Source organism: Cyanistes caeruleus, chromosome 15 (genome assembly GCF_971803275.1).
Source record: "Cyanistes caeruleus chromosome 15, bCyaCae1.hap1.1, whole genome shotgun sequence".
In the NCBI taxonomy this organism is placed as follows: domain Eukaryota; kingdom Metazoa; phylum Chordata; class Aves; order Passeriformes; family Paridae; genus Cyanistes; species Cyanistes caeruleus.
In genome coordinates, this window is record NC_141715.1 from 9,539,203 (window position 1) to 9,558,561 (window position 19,359).

At 49.3% G+C, this 19,359-nt stretch overlaps 1 protein-coding gene across 6 annotated transcripts in view; it reads right to left on the bottom strand.

The window, feature by feature from the left end:
* Positions 1–666: 666 nt before the first annotated feature.
* The window catches only part of JADE2 (jade family PHD finger 2), a 70,918-nt gene continuing 52,225 nt past the window's right edge, over positions 667–19,359 (bottom strand). For 3 of the 6 annotated variants that reach the window (XM_086851532.1, XM_086851531.1, XM_086851533.1), the window contains exons 9-12: positions 14,305–14,766; positions 9,782–9,899; positions 5,785–5,913; positions 667–3,551 (exon numbers count right to left, since the gene is read on the bottom strand). In XM_086851532.1, coding sequence (XP_086707658.1) covers positions 2,686–3,551; positions 5,785–5,913; positions 9,782–9,899; positions 14,305–14,766 — 1,575 coding nt within the window. In that variant the 3' untranslated portion in view covers positions 667–2,685. The remainder of the gene's footprint in view (positions 3,552–5,784; positions 5,914–9,781; positions 9,900–14,304; positions 14,767–19,359) is intronic. The other 3 variants (XM_086851536.1, XM_086851534.1, XM_086851535.1) reach the window with 1 other exon arrangement.

Genomic DNA, 19,359 nt, shown 5'->3' on the forward strand with positions numbered 1-19,359 from the left:
ATTAACATCAAAAATATTTTCCTTGTGCATTTTCTCTCCAGAACACCAGACTCTCCTGCTCCAAGGATGCTCCAGGCAGAGGATGCTCTGGGGTGGCTGCAGCTGTCCTGCCATGGTCCAGCCCTTGCTCAGCCCCACAGCTCACCAATGAGCCCGTTTCCTCCTTTCTATTCCTGCCATCCCATTCTTCTCCCTGCGCCCCACCAGCTCCCTTAGCTTTTCCCCCATCTCCTGATGCAAAACATGATGCCTGATGTTTTGGGAGTGTTTCAACTGTGCCCAGTGCTGGAGGTGCCAGGTCAGTTGTTCTTTAAAGTTTCCCCCTTTTTGCTTTCCTGTACTGAGAAAACAAGTAGTGCAGAAGCTGATGAATGGAATTGTGTACAGTGAAATTTGTGGATTCCTTTTTTTATAACCATAATTGAGTGAAGCACACGGAAGCAAGACTCATTAAAAGGCAGCATATTGATTATTGTTATGACTCGTATACTAGGATACTGGAGCTAAAGCTAGCAAGCCTGATAAGATAAACTAAGTCCTATTTACTGTATTTAACATTATCTGAACATACTGAGCCTTAATTAATGAGCAGATTTTCATTTCCAACCTCAATGGATTATGCTAATTTATAACAAAGGTGGTTCCTGTTTTGTTGGTATTTTGCTGTTTTTCTGTTTTCTTTTTTTTTTCTTTTTTTTTTTTCCACTAATAAAACATTGTCACATTTTTCCCATCTGAGGAAGATTCCTTCCCAGGCACAGTCAGTCTCAGCCAGGTGAGTGTTTGGCTTGGGCAGGGCTGGGCATCCCACCCAAAGGCCCCACCAGTTGCCGTGTCTGGGATCAGCTGGGCTGTCATCGCTGATCTTTGCTGCAATTTTATCAATAATAAGGACTTTGGAAGGCTGATAAAGATGATGATCTACTCTAAAACATGAATCAAAATAGTCTCAGAGTTTCAAAAAAGAAAGCTCACAGTGAAATGAGCAAAAAGCATTGGAAACCAAAATGGCAGGATGCGGTCTTGGAGCAGCAGCATCCCTCGGAGCAAGCTTGGAACCTAACGCCGCAGCAGTGTGGTATGAGTGTGTCTTTAGTCCTTGGTTGCTAAATAACTTCCAATTTTTTTTTTTCATAATGACAAGTTTCCGGTTTCTGTGCTGCTTGACTGTCAAAATATTTCTTTGGCATCCACAAAATTCTTTGACTGATTGGTTTGACAATTGCAAGGTTTTTTTGTTCAGTGATGGGTTTAACCGGTTGCAGAAGTGTCCCAGGTTTGGGTTGGTTTTGTGGGTTTTTTTTTTTTTAGTTTTTTTTTTTAAACATTTTTTATTTTTAAAAAACAACAACAACAAAAGTTTCAGTGAATTCCTTTTTTGTTTTTGTTCCCTGAGCTCACACTGGGGTCACTCCAATAAAACACGTAGCATGACTTAACTGTGACCTTTGAAGCCAAAACCGAAGTAATGGTGCAATTAAGTGCAAACATGGAAATTCGCCTGACTTATAGGTAACATGGGCTTTTAAACAACATTTAAGGCTTACTGGGGACATTTTATGCATTAAATTATTGTAATATTTATGTCAGCTTCTGTGAATCACCCCTCCACAACGAGTCAACAGCTTGTAACCAGGATTTAAGGTAATAAAAAATAAACCAAACCACAAACCAAAACAAAGGATGGAGAGGAATAAATTCACCATTTCCATTGTAGCATTTAGTGGTGGTGGCAAGGGTTGCTATTTCCCCTCAGTGATGGCACATTTGGCCTTGGGGCCATAGTTTTGGTTTGCAAGGGGGATTTCATATGTGCTGCCCTGGCATGGTGGGACCATGGCAGCACTGGAGAGAAACATGGGCAAAAAATTGCTCAACCTCCCAGGTTACACCAACCCTCACTCCCCACAGTGGTTTTAAAGGACACTTTCCTCTTCCATCCTGCCCCACATTTCCATTTTCCACTTGCTGATCCATTCACCTGAGTAAATCACTTCAGTGTTTCTCAGAACCTCAGTGGGGGCATGGACGGGGAAGACTCCTGCATCCTGGCCCCTGAATGGATCCCAACCAGATGGAAAGATGATGGGAAAAATAATGACCAAGGGTTGGTTTTTTTTCCCAAGAAACAGAAATGTAACATTTCTCTCTTCCACCCCAAGCGTTTTCCTCCAACAAGCTTTTTGTGCTTTAGTCATTATTTATTTTAGAATCGCTTATTTCGCCTCCTTCTCTCTGCACACACAGGTGGGAATTTCCCCTCCCACGGCTGGCCACTGCCGGACCCTCTACTCGCTCCCTGCTCTGAGGGCAACCGTCCCAGGCAGAAATCTGCCCCTCATTAAATAATGCCCATTAATTGAACTGTCATCCCTGCAGAAAGCACGGGTACCGGCACCCACCACCCTCTCTGCACCCTTGACATCGGTCCTGGCAGGTGCCAGCTCACGTTCCCAGGAAGTGGGGTCTGGCAGGGAGCCGGGGAGGGACCACTGCTGTCACAGTCATCGATGTCGGTGAAGCTGAAGCTGTATCTCAGGCGTATCGAGAAGAGAAAGACAACAGTGCAGAATTTCCAACTATATACACATATTAAAAACCCCCCTCGCTGTGATACCAGGCAGAAATCGGACATGGCAGTTGGAACTGGGTTGAGGCCTCATGGAGCCAGCGTGATCAGAGGAGTTAGGACGCCAGGATGCTCATCCTGACAATGTCCTCGCCGGCCGCGTCCAGCTGGCCCCGCTGCGCCCGGCCGCCGCGGGACTCCCCGTCCGAGTCGCTCATCTCGGCGTCGGAGAAGTATCCGTCCGTGTCGGCGTCGAAGCGACGCAGGGGAGCTCCGCCAGCGCCATCGGCCTTGGGGGGCTGCGAGCGCCGCGTCCCCCGGCTCTCCTTTGGTAATTTAAACCGCACGATGGTTTTGGGGCTACCTATGGAGTCAGGCACTTTGGCTGCGGGGCTGGGCTCCGTCTGAGCGCAGCGCGGCGTCTCCTCCTCCTCCTCCTCCTCATCCTTGCTGACGCAGCCCCGTGTCCCAGCGGGGGGATGAGGCTCGCTGGCTTTCTGGAGAGAGCCCTTCCTGGCCACCTTTTTGGTCTCTCCCGTCCCTTTGCGGTCTGTGGGAAGCTTTGCTGCCCCTTTTTCCAGCTTGCTCGGTCTGGAATCCAGAGCGAAGGGCTTGGCGGGATCATCCGACAAGCCGCTGGCATTGTTAGTCCAGGGCTCTGAGCCCTCGGGGGGGCCCCCACCCACTGCAGAGGGGTTGCTCCTTGGCAGCTTTTTCTTAGTGTTCGTTCTCGTTCTGCTTTTCACTTTCTTTGTGGTCTCACTCTGCCTGAATGGGGACCTGAGGGAATGGTCCATCATGAAGCTCAGCAAGGTCTCCTCATCCTGGAGAAGCTCCTCGGAGAGGCCAGGGGTGCTGTCCTCACGGTGGGCGTTGTTGAGTGACCACTCGCTCATTGCCATGTTCTCCGCGGTGATCTGCACCGACTGTGCCAACCAGCTGTTGAAGAACGTCCCATCGATGGGGAAGGAGGTTGACAAGCCTGGGAAAAACAAGAGTGGAAGATTGCCTCAGAAGCCAGGAACAGCCAAGCTGCCCTCTGTCACCATCACCAACTCCACCAAAACTCCCTGGCCCTGGAGGAACACTTGAAAGAGCAACTGTAAGGCACCGGACACAGAGCAGGGTTTACTCCAGCACTAGTGCTGAACTTGGGGTTCACTGAGGTCACAGTACAAATACCCAAGCAGTCCCTCACATCCAACTCTCCACAAACCTCCCTGAATCCAAACCAAGCTTTTTCCTTCAGTGAAGATGACAAGCAATGAATGACACATCCCAGCACAGGTGGAAACATTCTCCTGCAATGGCAGAAGACAAACAATTCAAGTGTACGTTAAAAAATGTGGTGACAGAGCAGAACTTGTGCCCAAACAAGGGATGACAGGTTCCCCAGGAAGCAGCTGCTGCCAGGCCACTACCAGAGCCAAGCAGCCAGCATGGTGATGGGACCACTGCTACATCTGCAGGTCTGAGAACATCTCAAAAGGTGTGGAAACTGAAGAAGGGGAGCAGAGATAAAGGCTGGAATGGAAAAAGCTGAAAATTTTCCTGATAATGATCATTGAGAGCAAGAGAGAGCACTGTGGCTGGACTAATTGGGTCCAATTAGCAATGGGAAAGGTGCACACCTACACAGAGAGAGTTTTAATCTCTGAAACAGAAACCCACAGGTTCAACATCTGAGTTGGTTTTATGGATGGAGGAAAAATGAGGTTTGATTTTGGATTTCAGGAAGAGCTTTCCTTTGAAACAGTCAGTCTAGCAACAGAGAGAAAGAGTAGTGGCTTGGGCAAGGTGAGTCATGCCCACAATGTTTGCTGGTAGCAGTGACAGCTTTACATCACCCTCACCTGTGAGCAGCAACACAGGATGTGACCCTGCACCTTACCATGGCCCTTTTTGGAGAAGAAAGCACCCCACCCTGTCACCAGCCCAAGGCACAGAAGGTGAAGCAGAAGCAAGGATGAACTCAGGGCATTGTGTGGTACCCAAATACTGAAAAGCCCAAGTTTTGTGGGCAAGGGCACTGCCCAGCTCACCCTCCCCAGCCCTTCTCTGATGACAGCCGCCCTAAGGGATGCTTCCAACCCTTCACAAAATTCAGGAGGTTACAAGAACTTGGTGAAGCTTTGGGTCAAGCTGCCTGGTTTCCTAGGCTCATAGCCATTCAGATTTTCTCTGAGAATCACCAGCCTCTCTTGTTTGCTGGAATTTGCCCCAGTAAATCCAAAACTTCTTTAGCAAAGAACAGAGCAGAGACAGAATGAGTGCAAATGCCCCATTTCCAAAGGTCCTAAAACCAACAGCTCTGAGATAACCAGAAAGCAGCGTAGTCAGGTGGGCAATGTGCAAAGCAGAGCAAGGCAGGGTAGTCCAGACTGACAGACGTCCCACAGAAATGCTCTGTACCCCTTGGAGGGTTTTACAGCATCTCCAGACTACCTGAGAGCCTGACAGTACCCGTGCTCCCCTGTGTGGCAGCTAGGCACACACAAACTCATCACCTTCTGCCTCTGCTGGTAGAGGTGGCAGCACCAGAGGAAGTCAAACAACAACCCAATTCCATGTAAGAACCATATGCAGTTGTCAAGGACCTTGTCCAAAACAACCTTTTTTGTTCTGTTTCCTTTTCTTCCCCCAGCCCTGCCTGCTGCTGTAGCCGATGGGGATGAACTGGAGGTGGCTGAAGCATCTGTGGGGCCAGGCTCCTCCCCCTTGAGCAAATTCAAGCGATGGATGCACTTTGTGCCTGACTCCTGATGTTCCTGCACCAGTGGCACAACCAGCACAGCCATATGTGCCATGGACAGGACATGAAACCTCAGAGCCCACGTGCTGTACTCACTGTCACTGCACAGCACAGAAGGCACAGGGGAGCAGCCCTACCATGGGATGGGTAAGTCTGATTTTATCACCTGAAAGCGAAATCCCGCTCCAGCAGCACATCACAGGTTTTGTAACACATTCTTCCAATCCTGGAGCTACAGGGGGGAATTTTGAATCCCCTGCCCTTCCAGTGAACATGTTCCTGACACAGTCTCTCTAGTAGGACCTGGATAATTCAGGTTGATTCCCACAAAGGAGAGATGGAAGGTGTAACTCCACCATGTTCCATGCAGGAGGGGTCAGGGGCTGGGACTCTTAACCCTGCTCCCCAAAACAGGGAGCCTCCAGCATCGCGGGCCAACTCTGCGCCGTAAAATCAGACTTACCCAGTTGTCCCAAAACAGTTTCGTTGACCGATTTCCTTTTCTCTGTCTTCTCAGGACTACTTTTTCTACCATCTCTTCCTTTCCTTCTTGGGTCACTTTTCTTACCCCTTGTCTTCTTCCCAGTTTGTTCTGGCATTTTTTAGAAAAAAAGGAAAACGCCGTGTGAGACGAGGCATCAGGGATGCTGTGGTGAGCAAGTTCCCCTGGGGCACACCCCTGCAGTGGAGACCTGCAGCAAACCACTCCAAGCCAAAGGGAGAACAAGGGCCATTCTTTGGCCAGCTGTGGGCTAAGGTCTCTACGTGTTAAGAAAATCTGAAATCTGTAGGTTACAAAAAAAGGAGATTTTAGCCTTGGAGAGGAGTGACCACAGGAGCAGCCCCACTGAAGGCAGGTGATTTGCTGGAGACTCTACAGCCACAGACCTGGGCCAGGACTTTGAGGTGATGACCCACTAGGGAGTAACCCCAAATCCTGCTCAGACACCTTGCAAGAACCATGGTGACCTATAAACCTGGTGCTGTGTCACCCATCACCAACAAGAGCATCTCCAGGAAGGGATTCAGCTGCACAGCCAGCCTGACAGAGCAGCAGTTTTAAAGCCAGCCTTGATTTGACCTTTTGGCAAAACTGTGCAGAAGTGAAAAAACCCCAAAGTGATATAAGTACATGAAGTAGAAAAGATGACTAGAATTGCCTATGGAAAGGTAGGGATATAACTCTTAGCTATACAGACATTCAGCTAAAAATTAGCATTTCCTAAATGGCTTTGAACTTCTACTGGATTTATTCCTCTTGAGTAAACAGGACAAATACCATATAAAAGTACAACTTGTATTGCCAAGTAAAATACTTCCAACAGTTTTTACTTACTCCATTAGTCCATTCTCCCTCAGAAGTCCATGCTAAAACTTCTATTGATTTTCAGAGAGGGAAGGATATTGCCCTTAAACCAAAATGTGAGTGGCTCATAGAAGTGGAGGTGAGACAAGTAGTTTTTTGGAGTCTGGCCCATAGGCTAAACAATGATCTTAAGGAAGAAATCAGATTTCTGTGTCAGCCAGCAGCAAATCCTCAGCAGAGAGGCCATGAGGTGGACAGGTCAGAGGGAATAACCTCAGCTCTCCCCCTGAGGCAGCAGTGGAAATGTACCAGGTAAGCAGGGGAGAGAATTTGCATTGCACCTGCCTGAGCCTGAATTAACAGAGGATTTACAGTCCTGGAGTTGCCAGCCAGGAACCCCTCCTGACCAAAGAACTTACAGGAAGAAAGAAATGCAAAAGCAAATTTGGTATTTGTTATGTTCCTGCCAAGTAATGGGAGGAAGGCAGACACATTTTTCACTTCGCTTACAAAATCAAAATCTAACTTTGTTTAGACAGCACAACGGGGCTAAAGAGAAACCCGAGCAGCACTTTTTGAAGAGGAACCTGTCAAAATAGTAGCCATGTTTCAAAGCCAGACAGTGTTTGCTTTCCACTCTGTGCAAGAAAAATACAGGGAAGAGAGGAAGGTTCATTTTACACGGGCAGTTCTCACTGATTTTATTAAGAATCTCCTGCTTAAATGATCATTTGACAGCAGGAAAAATAAACCCCTCCTGTTCTGAGTTTTGTGTGGGAGCTGGTCCAAAAAAACCTTTGTGCCAAAACCATCTTTGGAACAACCCCAGCAGATCTTGGTCAATGGCTACTGTAACAGCAGTTAAAAACTGGCCTCATCCTGGTGAAATAATGGAGACATTTTCCTTCCTCCTAGGAACCCCAGGTATGGAGAGCATCTGGTCCGGAGCTTTGGGGGAGGATGCTAACAGAACCATCCTCCACTTCCCAACCAGTAAGTGCTTTGTAATGCTGGAAAAGGCAGCAGTGAGTTATCCAAAGCTTTGGTTCCATTGGATACTGAGTATCTGCAGCTCCTGGTGTGGTCACTTGGCAAGGGAACTCCTCCTGAGCTCAGGACACTCTATGGTGATGCCGAAAGGCACTCGGGTCCCTCATGTCCCCCTGGCACGGGAAGGACCCAGATGCACAAACCACCTTTAGATGCCAGGACCAAATTCCAGGAGTTGGGCTGTTTCCCTGGCAGCAGGGACTGACAGGAGCTGGGTCCCAGAGGAAGCAGTCAGTCCCTGCTCAGGCTCAACCAGTAAGTCCATCCCAGGAGAGAAAAGCAGCTCAGCTCAGTCGGTTCAGAGTGGAAAGTGCAAGCACCAGCCAGGTAGGGCAGGAGAGAACAGAATCTGCATCACAAGGTCTGAAGTGATCCCTGCACACCAATCAAAACACCCAAGCCACCCTCCCACTGTGGGTTTGTCTCTGATCACTCACCTTTAGGCAGAACAAACATCATGGGAACAGCAGCCATGCTTTTCTCAAGTACACCCATAACATTTTTGGGAAGGGCAATTGCAAAGCACCAGCACTGGGCTATGCAGACAACCCCAAAACACCATCAGCAGAGCCTGAACACAGCTCCCCATCACTGGCTGGCACCTGCACCCCACTGGTGAAGCTCCTAACTCACCTACTCCAGCTCTCCCTGGGAGGAATTGCCGGCTCCCATCCCACTGCTACATCAGAGAGACACGTACCCCCAAGGCACTTTGGGGAACACAGGTCCCCAAGGGCATTTCCAGCTATCTAACACCTTGTCTACAAGAGAGATGAGCTTAAAAACACATCCTGGCAAACTACCCTGTGCCTATCTCCTTCTGAAAGTACCAAATGCTGGGCTGGGTTTGCCCAGCTGAACTGAAGAGCATCCTTAAGTCCCCTGTGATGCCTCCAAAACCCACAGAACCTGGCAGTGACAGCCCATGGGGCAGTGAGGTGGGCGCCCAGCTCAGGAGTAATATGCACACAATAATCTGGGTGCCAGGGCATGGATGTGCAATGTGGGGTCTCCAGTTGGTGGGAACACCATTTGTGTGTGTTCAGGCTGGTGAGCTGTACCTCCAGTCCAGTAAAGATGTGTGGAGCAACACAGAATATGACAGGGACTGGGATTTACAGGACCCACATCACCCCAGAGCACACCCTGGGGTCCCAGCTGCTCCAGCGCTGCCTGGCTTTGGCTATCAAGAGGAATTTGCATGGGCTTGAGTCACAGACATCTCAACATACACATTCCTAAGCCTCCAAAACTTCAGTCAAAGGAGACTTTTGTCAAGGAAAGCTCAGCCCAGACAGTTCCTGAAGAAACCCCAACCATGTGATGGCTTCAAACACAACTCCAAAGCCACAAACACAACAACCGTCAGAAGCAGCTGCCAAAGCACCAGATGCTGCTGCTGGAAAAACTGTTCTGCAGCCACAGGGTCTGGTCTGCCCTGCCACTGGAGGCAAAGGAGGAGAGGGAGGAGGGAGCAGAAGCTGTGGGCTCTGGGACTGCTTGTGCAAAAGGAAAAAGAAGTAGGACAAAAGGAAACCAGCTTTACTTCAGCTCCTTAACAGAAGTTGGCAGCGGCTTTGCAGTCAGCAGCATGATCTCTGCTAATGGATATGTGAAGCAGGGAGCTGCAGCTGACCAGAGCTAAAGGAGCTGGTCTCCTGGAGCCACAGAACCCCCACCAACAGCTTATCCCTTGACTCTTGACAGAATGCTCAAAGGCATCTGCAAAGAGCCTGAAGCAGGGCTTCCACCCTGTATCAGGGAGCCAGGTGCAGAGCAGCCCATGCCCAGGATGTGCCATCTCCTCCCCAGCAGTCCCAGGTCACAAAATACTGCCTTAGCATCCCCACCTAAGCAAATGCATGGTCCTGACTGGTTTCCAGGAAGGGGAGGATCAAGAGGGATCTGTGAAAACAAATAGCTCCAGCACTCCAGTCACCCAGAGTCTGGCTTTATTGAGTGTTTCTGAGTCAATATATGAACTGTGCCAAAATAACATATCAGGGGAGGGGGCAGCTCTGGCTTCCCTGGTGAAGGGAGCTGGGGCACACAACTTGGCTTCAGTGGGGACAGTGTCTGTGAGAACGAGCTCTGTGGTACTGACCTGGGTAAAGATCTTTCTCAATAAGCTTCATCTGGAGATGGAAGATCTGCTCCTGCAGTTTACAAATGGTGTGTTTCATTTTCTCCCGTCTGGTCACCATGTAACAGAGATTTCTAACCTACAGAAACACAAGAAACAGTGTCTCGTTTAGGCAGGGTCAAAGCAGGTCCCCTCAAGTTGTGTTGCTCCTGTTGCCCAGGGAAATCCCCACTCCCTGGGATTCCATCCTTTTCACCTCACCATCATCTGCTGAACTCCTACCACGGCCCTGTGGGTAGGCCAGGGCTAGCAGTGAGGGCTCTTGATCCAAACTGTTATTCAAAGGTGTGATACATATGGGAAAAACCATGCAGAGAATCATCTCAAACCTAAATGTCTGTCCTGGCTCCAACAGCCAGGATCCCATGGTGGGCAAGGAAGGCTGGCTGGCTTCTCCAGCACGGGCACTGGAAGTCTGGGAAGGGAAGATGCTGCAGAAGGAGCATTATAACATGCAAAAGTCCAGCACCAATCATCTGAGCATCGAGCTGAGCGCTTGGCCCAGCAGCTGCATCATGTACATGTCCTGTTCACACCTGACATGGCCACCTGCACAAAAAAATGCCAAATTCTATGAAGCAGCTTGGTGCCCTGAGAAATGCACAGGTTCTCATCCACAAACTGCACCTTCTGCAGAGAGGGATAAACCCTCTTCCCACAGCCAGTGCAGGGAAGGGGCTGAGCTGGGATGGGGATGTCAGAGCCTCACAGAACTGCCCTAAAGCAGATACCAGGAAAAAACATAGAAAATACAGCAAAATACCCTGGTGGTGCTGACCCAGGTCAGCAGCTGGAGCAGCTCCTGCCTCAAATCTGGCTCCTCTATATGGTCATTCACACTTGCTCCACATCTACCTGCAAGTCACTGGTGCCTTTTTTTCCTTTTGTCCCAGTTCAAGAACTCTCATTAACCATGGCAGTGGGGTTGGAAGAAGATGATTTTTTTTAAGGTCACTTCCACCCCAACCCAACCCATTCTGTAATTATCTGAAGCTCTAAATACAAACAGCAAAGCACAAAATATAACTGCTCACGTGAGCCAGTGCAGCAGCAGCAGCTAAACCCTGCTGCTGATAAACACCCCCAGCAGCACAAGATGACAGAGCTATATAACTCCTGGCACCTGGCCCTTGATGAGTTTCAGTGCCACGCTTTTGCCAGCCCCATGGAACGGTGCCTGGACAGCCAGGCTCTGGCACTGCTGCCACAATGGACATCAAGGCTTTTAGAGCAAGCAGAGGCTTTCAGCTGCAGAGCAGAAAATGCTGGCAGCTAACAGGATTTGACAGCATTTATTCAGCTTTCTGATGCTCTGAAAGAGCAAAGATTCCTGTAATAAGGAAAGGAGGAGGTGGCCTGAATAGAGGAACATGCACATGGGTATGTCCACACTCATGTGACCCTGATGTCTTCAATTCCTTCCCCTCCTCATGCTCACACTCTTCTCTGCAGAGAGGATTTCCAGGCATGGGGGATTGTCCCAATGTGTCCAAGAGCCTCTGAAACTCTCACAATGACAGAGCAAGCCAGGACATCATCCCACGCTTACCTGGTGTCTGCCAGCAAAGGTTGTGAGGGCAGCAGGACAACTGCAGCCAACCCCTCATACTTACATGTCTCACTTGTCACTTAAGGACAATTTGGGAATGTTTAGAAAAAAAAGGAGAAAAAGCTGCTCTTCTTTTTTTTTGTTGTTGAATCCCCTAGATGTAAATACAAGGCAGGGAATTATATAGCATATTTTACTATGTTCTCTTTTTTTCTTTCTGGATTGGAGAAAACATCAAACTATTTCTTTATGAAGAAAACAACTGCTTCTGGCAACCTGAATCTCCAAGAGTTTGGCCGTATCTCTTCTCTATGATTTTATATTCCTGGAAAAAAACATTAGCTTTGCTTAGAGACTGCTGGTATTTACCCACACTTACACAGCTCAACACCACCCAGTGCTGCTTCCTCAAGCCAAGTTTAGATGCTGGTGTGAAAGCCTGGAAACCACAGCTTTTTGTTAAAGCTAATTTGAACACCCAGTCCTTTGAAAAAGCTTTTTAAAAAAGGCAACGAGGGTTAAAAAAGGCCCTAGATAAAATGGGGGGACTGTATTAGGATTCCCAGGCTATAGCTTTAATTTGCTGACACTGAAATGCAGAAATGTCAGGGATTAAGAAATGACAGAGGGAACCACCATCACTCTGCCTGTCCCCATGTCATCTGCTCCCTGCTTCTGCCTCCCCAGCTCCTGGATCCCTACAACACTGTCAGCCCCAAAATCACTTCTGCCAGATTAATTGCTGAAATTGCTATAATTGCTAAAATCCAACATGACATCCTGTGGACACCCTCTGAAAACCTTCAGAGGCTTCCGTCTCTGATCCCAATTTCATGTGATTCCTCACTATTTGCAAGTGAAACAGGGGGGCTGTGACCTGCCAGGTGCAGGACCAGATACCTGGGATGCTCTGCCCACAACTGGATTTAAATCCATATCACCCATCTGAGCACTGGACTTTGATCCAGCTGGTGTTTATTGTTCCACTCTTGGAAGCAGAACAAACAAACAGCTCTTCCAGGGCCAGGCAGTGAAACCTGGCAGGGAGCTGCTAAGCAGAGGCTGAATGCTGATGGGCACACCCCACAAAGCCTGGAGGCAACTCTGGAAAATGAGAAATCTGGTGAAACACATAGTTTTGACACAAAGAAACCAAAGAGAAGCTGCCGTGAGCAAAGATGGTACCCAGGGATGCATGGTGGTTCAGTGCAGCTGGAAAAGCCAAGCTGGGAACAAGAGGAAGCAGCAGGAGGCAAAGGAGCCTGGCTTAGATTTACAATATAGAGCAGATGAGGGGGAAAAGTGAGTTGAACTTGTCACCCTCAGATCAGGCAGATGCAGCCTGTTGCTGGAGACCCACTAATGGTGGAACCAGCCCAGCCTAACAGAGATGGAAATTTGGTAAGTAAAGGCAGGAACAAAGTGGGGACAGACTGGCAGAGGGATGGCAATGATGACCACAGGGATGAAGGCCCAAAGGATCACAGGAAAGAGACCAATAGGTTCAAACCCAACTATTTTTAGACAGAAGAAGGCTCTCGGGCTCCAGGACCCACACGGGAGGTGGGTGCAGCAAGGGACCAGGGAGGGCTGGTCCAAAGCTGAACCTCTGCCTGGACATGAACACAGTTCCCACCCACACTGCCTTTCTCCCCATGGGTTCTGTTATGCCACAGACCCACAGCAGCTTGAAGGGAGGGTTCAGACATGCAGGGGGCAGCATTCCCACCACTTTCACCTCCTAGGGACAGCATGTCACCTACAGCACCCTCAGCCCCTGCTCAGGGAACCGCAGCACCACATCCATCTGGTCAGAGCAATGCTATTTTCCTGCTTTCCTTCCTCTTTGCTCCTAGAGATTCCCTAAGCCCTTCCATGGCTTTTGCACCATGAGTGGGTGGTCTAACAGGGCCCTGGGCAAGGGAAATGGATTCACCCTCTGGCAGGAGAGAGGTGACAGAAGAGAGGGGACCAGGCAGGCCTTGGGTCTTAAGTGAAGGAGGAGAAGGAGCTTGGGCTGTGCATGCCAAGCTCAGCATCCCTGCCCTGCCTGTCCCTGCCCCACTGCTGCGCCCATGTACCTCCCCAGCAGCAGCACTACTGGGCCTTCCCCTCTCTGCCATCTCACCACACGTTCTGTGTGTGCTTCTTCTTCCCCTGTGCTTCTTCCCCTCGCTGCTTCTCACCTTCAGGGCTGCTCTTCCTCCTCAGCCTCTGCCCTCCAAGCAGCCATACAGCCAAATCCACAGGCAGCTGCATGCTGTGGCAGCATGCCCAGCCCAGGGAGCTCTGGCACCACGTGGGCCCATGCTCCCTCTCACCCAGAAAGCTGCTGCTTCCTCTGCTGTGGTTGGGGGGATTCAAGGATGTCCTGCACCACCGGGAGCTGCAGGTGCCTGCATCCTCCATCTGCATCCTCTGGCCCAGCTCTGCCTCCACCAGCAGCTCCCTGAGGAGCTGACCCACTTTTGGCTGCAGCAGGGCAGGGGATGCCCAGTCCCACCAGGCCTGCTCTCACTCTGCCTTTCACCCATCTTTGATGCTTAATAGAAGTAAATAACAGTGTGTTCCCAAGATTTGCTGCTGCAAAGCATCTGAGGGGCAACACAGGATAATTCTGTGATTTGAAACTACTTCGGAATAGTGGACATAAGCTGCAGCATCATCTGCCCCCCATCCACCCAGCCCTGCCAAGGCACCTCTCCCTGCAGACATTTTTTCTTTCTGAAGCCCCAGCTGAGACCAATACTAACTTACTCCATCAGGGTCAGTGTTTTGGCAGGGATGATGTACACACACCGAGCACTGCTGTGTTTCTGAATGAGGATCAAAGAACCAAACTGTCAGGGGAGTCAGACTGGGCTTTGCTGTCTATGGGTGCCAGCAGCCCTGATGGAGCACATGGACACACAACTGAAGGAGAAGCTGTACTCACCCTCTCCAGGTCTTGCCTGAGGTGCATGAAGAGCTTTAAGCGTCGGTAGAGAACATCCTGCTCTTGCTGAGCCAAGTTGTCCACTTCATCCGTTTTTGGTGTCAGCAGCGGTTTGTTGGAGTTTGCTTTCCTCTTCAGTTTCCAGTACTGGTAGACAAAATCCACCAGAGATTCACTTAAGTCAAGGTTCTCTGCCACCTCTGAAGGCTTCACGAGCTCATAGAAGTCCTCCTCCAGCTGCTGGAGCTTCTGCTTCCGCAGCGTGACCTTCTCCAAGTCCAGCTGGGCTTGGTCGGGCTCTGTCCGTGTCTCCTCAGGCAACTTGGTGGCCCCAGTGCTGTGCTCAAGGCAGAAGGACTTGAACTTCACTTCATCATTGTCTGCAAGGATAGTCCGCATGTCGAGGTTGTGGTCGAAGGCGCAGGTGACGTGGAATGCGGTGACACAGGCTGGCATGGAGCACTGCAGGACAAGGACAGGGCTCAGGGCCAGGGCAAGGCACCATCGCTGAGGGGACACTCACCAACACAACAGGCGACAAGGACATGCCACAAACCCAGGGAGACCATCAGGGTGACACCTGCCATGAAGTGATGGATGCTCCACAACAGGAGTTCCTGATGGAGGAACATCTGTACTGCCCCAGTTGCAGAGACCCAGGGGCCCAACACAACAAACACAAGCAGAAGAGCCCCAGGGTTCAAGAGGTGGCATTTTGCCACCAGACCTTCTTTAATCCACCTCTGTCATGGGCCCTGCTCATCTCTCACCTACCATAACCAGAAGCTTCCAACAGTTCTTCCAACGAGACATGTCAAAAGCCAAAGAACAGCACAGGCCAATGGGATGATCAGGACTGTCAGTGGATTTCTCCCGATGGAGAAATGCTCACCTGTATTTCACTCTCAAGCTATTCCCCCTCTGTTACCACATCTAAAGCCAATATGCCATTTTTGCTGGAAGCACATAGAACATGGCAAGGTTTAGGAGTGAACATGGGATCTAAGCAGCCAATGCTCCTAAATGCCTTCCTCCTCAGGAAATTACAGCCTCCAACTCGCTCCATTTAAAAAAGAAAGAACAACGCAACTGGAGCAAAACATCACAAAATGAATGCTTTAGAACTTGTACAGTGGCTACAATGTTGTCAAAGTTGTATCAGATCAATTTTTTTAATGATTTCCCTAACTTACCTCAGGCTTAAATTACTTTGGATCCCACAGGCAAAAAATCTCAGCCTGGTGTCCCACAGAGGAACTCCCACCAGCCAGCACTGTGCCTGTGTCCATGTCAGCACCTTCTCCCCCTCTACTCATTAACTGTTTTTAATGGCTCAAAGTGTAAGGTAATTATTTCAACCATAACCCATAAGAAATCAGTCTATTCCAGCTGCTAATGACCAGTTAAACTGCAATAATGAGACATTTTAAGTGGGCTATTACTGTAGGCACTACTTTGGCATTAATGGAAGAACTGCTCTTGTGGGGGATGAAGATGCACTTGTGGCCTGAATGACCAGGTGGAGGCATGTGAAATTTCCTAAATGTTGATGACAAACCATTTAGTTTTACTGGAGCTCTGCTGCACCTTAATTCTCAAAAAGAAAAATATATTCTGGTAGAAGTCGAGGAACAGAAGTTTTACAGCTTTTTATCATCATCCCATCCATCAGCCCTGAATCCTGCCCAGGCACTCGGGGGCGAACTTTTGACATTGCTGCTTTCAGGTATTTTACTTTGACTTTTTTTATGAGTCTGCTGGTGCTCAAGAAGCTGCCAGGACCAAGAAAAGCATAGGCAAGCATTGTCCAAATCCTTCACTTCCAGAGCTCTCCAGGCCCTACTGCAAAGCCTCAGAGAGCAGTGGGAAGAGCTGGATGTATCAGCATGGCTCTGAGCAGCAATGCTGGGCACTAACTCCTGCAGGCACCACAAGCAAGTGGACTACGAACTCCAACACCGTGTTTATCCTGTTTAAAAATGGCCATTTGGTCCTAATTTCAGTCTGAAATTTTTCACAAAAATATCTGGTAACTTGCAAAACTCAACTCCTTATGCTGTGCTGCTGGCACTGGCTTGGAGCCTGGCACTGTGAGGCACCCACTGATGCTCCCTGTGCCAGCCCAGGGCACTCAGCAGCACAGCAGGCACAGGATGCCTGCCCTGCTACCCTGGCCATCCCCTGGGACAAGCCCTGTCACAGCCACACGTGTAGCTGAAGCACCAGCTCCATTCTCAAGTATTTATTTTTGGCAGCGTAGGAGGGACAGAGGGAGCCCAGCCTGAACTGCAGCTTCCAGATTTACTCAAGGCAGGCAGTATATCACACACTGGCTTTTAAAGTGCACACAGTGCTGTCCCTTCCCTTCTGTTTCTGCCATCAGCGCTAAAAACAGCATTAACAACACGCCCATGTCTTCTGCCAGGACAGAGTCCTGTTAACAGGAATGACCATCACTCCACCTTAGGAATAAAGCAAATCCAGTGACACTCATCCTGGATCTCTCTACTCCAACAGATGGCAAGCAACACTTGTCAGAAACCGTGCCCAAAATGCAAACAGAAAATAATTAGGCAGCTCAGCTGACAGGGTGACAAAGATACCTGGTCAACCACAGCCACTGAGGGACCCTGGACAAGCTAACAATAAAAATATATTGATCCATCCCAGCATGGCACTGGAATGAAGCCACTTGTGGTGGGAGGGATCTGCCACACAGAATAAACCAGGCTCAAAAGATTGGAGCAGTACCCACTTCGTTATTGATTGTGCTTCATTATCTTACAGCACCTTTCATTTAAGGATTTCAGCACACTTTGCTTATCCAGGGAAATCCATTCCCAAACAAAATTCTGAGAGAAAACTGCTCCAGAGATTAAACATGGGCTCTTAATTAGTTCTAAAATCATTCTTAATGGGAAGAAACAGAGAGGTGATTTTAGTTGCCAAGGACATTCAAACAGAAGTTTAGCTGCTTGCAGTGGTGCTCCACTGCAGTTTGGGTCTGAGGGGAAGGAAGTGGCTCCTCCAACAGACCTGAGAGGGAGCTCAGGAAGGAAAAATTAATTACCGGTGCTGAACACTGGCCAAGGCATCAGACGCAACACTTCTGCATCCTTAAAAAACTACCATGTGATTTTTCGTGACCACATATGGTCTGGAGCCTGGTAGAGCTTAACTGATTTCAACTTTTAGGCAATTTCAGCCTCACAGACTCCTCAGAGTATGCAGGGCAGAAGATGGATGGGACTGGGGCAGCATGGGCAACACACTCTGCTCTTATCCCTGACTCCACTCGCTGCCTTTTCAGGACCACAGGCAGAAGACAGCTTTGGGAACCACCAGCTATCCCAGTGGACGAGGACGAGTGGCACTGCTTGCTTAATGGGAGTGGCTGGCAGTGAGCAGAGAAGTGATGATGAATGGGGGAGTGATGGAGGACATTTCCAAGGGCAAAATATGACAACAAGAAGAAAGCTGGAAGATGGGGACAGCAGAAGATTGTGCCCTTTGGAGAAGCTTGCCAGCAACCAAGAGAGCCCTGGCGTTCTGTGCTGCCTTGATGAGCTCTTCCAGTCGCTGTGACACGTGAGGAGGAGGGAGTGGAGTCCCAAAAAAGCATGGTCAGGACTCAGGCTGCACCAGAGCCTGGCTCCTGGCACTCTCTTTTCCATCTCAGAAATGCAAACAAGAAAATTCCTCCTGCATTCTGAGCTGTCTGGCATCTCCTGATGTCTGACCACAAGAACCACCATGAAGTAATGACTTCCTCTTAACAGGAGTCAGGTAAAGGGTGTCTCCAGAGCTGCATCTCTGCACAGCATCAGGCAGCTTAGGCTTGGTTACGGTCACACCAGGTTACTCTGGGCTCACAGCTCTGCACCAGAAAGCAGGGGTTGAGTTACGTGCAGCAGCAAGGGCAAAGACATGGGCAGCAGTGGGGAGCCCTTCCTTGGGCTTTTCTTAGTTTCTTTCCCTTTTGATGGTCAAATTTGGATGGGGAAAAACACCCCCACACACAGAGGTCCCCACAAAGACTTCTTGTGTGTGTCTCTGCAAATGTGGCTGAGGTGGGTGCTTTCTCAAGCTGCAGTGCTGCCTCTGAGATGCCCTGCTGGGATGACAGTCTTCTACTCCTCCAGCCTGCCTCCCAGATTTCTGCCTCATAAAACCCTCTTGGAAAACCCCCTCCTGGAAGCAACTTCCTTCCTTCTGCAGACCTGCCCACCTCCAGCACCTGATTGCTGCTGCCAGGAGCAAACACCCAGTGCTTTTGCAGAAAACAACATCCTTCTTTCAGAGCTGGGTCACAAACCCAAAATGCTGACAAGGGTAGATCCCACCTGTATAAACAGGTTCTAGCAAAAATATGCTCCATAAAATATGCTCTGTAAAAATAAGTTTTTGAAACAGAGCTCTGTACCATGGATGAGTACAGAGCGTATTTATTTACCTATGGGTGCTAATTTACCCCATAAATCCTTAAATAAAGGCACTGGCTGCTTTTTTTTCACTTCTCCCCCTTTTCCTTGAATCAAAACCATCCTGCACACAGCAGGGTGGCCTCGGTAAATGCTCCAGTGGCAATCTCATGAAGACTTATAAACCATAAGCTTCCAGGACAGCAAGGCTCCTGTTCCATCTCAGGTGACCTTTAATGCAAATCCATTCAGTCCCCGGGATCTCACAGCTCCCATGTCATGATGGCACTAAGAGGATGAAGCCTGAGAGACACTGAATTCTTTTTGATGCTGCCAAGCCTGTTTGCTTCCTTCCCTGCTGCTCTGTTCTTTGAAAGCAGTTGCCATTCTGACACAGTATCTCCATCTGGCAGGGTGAATAAGCACCCAGAGCCATCAAAAAAAAAATGAGTCAATGTGACAGATTTAAAGAAGTATTGTGAGATTTCATTTCAAACTATGGGGATTACTTTTAAATAGCTGCCTTTAAAGTATTAAACCCAAGACAACAGCACAAACACAGCAGAGCCTGCAGAGCTCCTATCCCTGCTGCCCTTCTGCCACCAGCCAGCAGCTCCTGGTCCACGGTCACTGC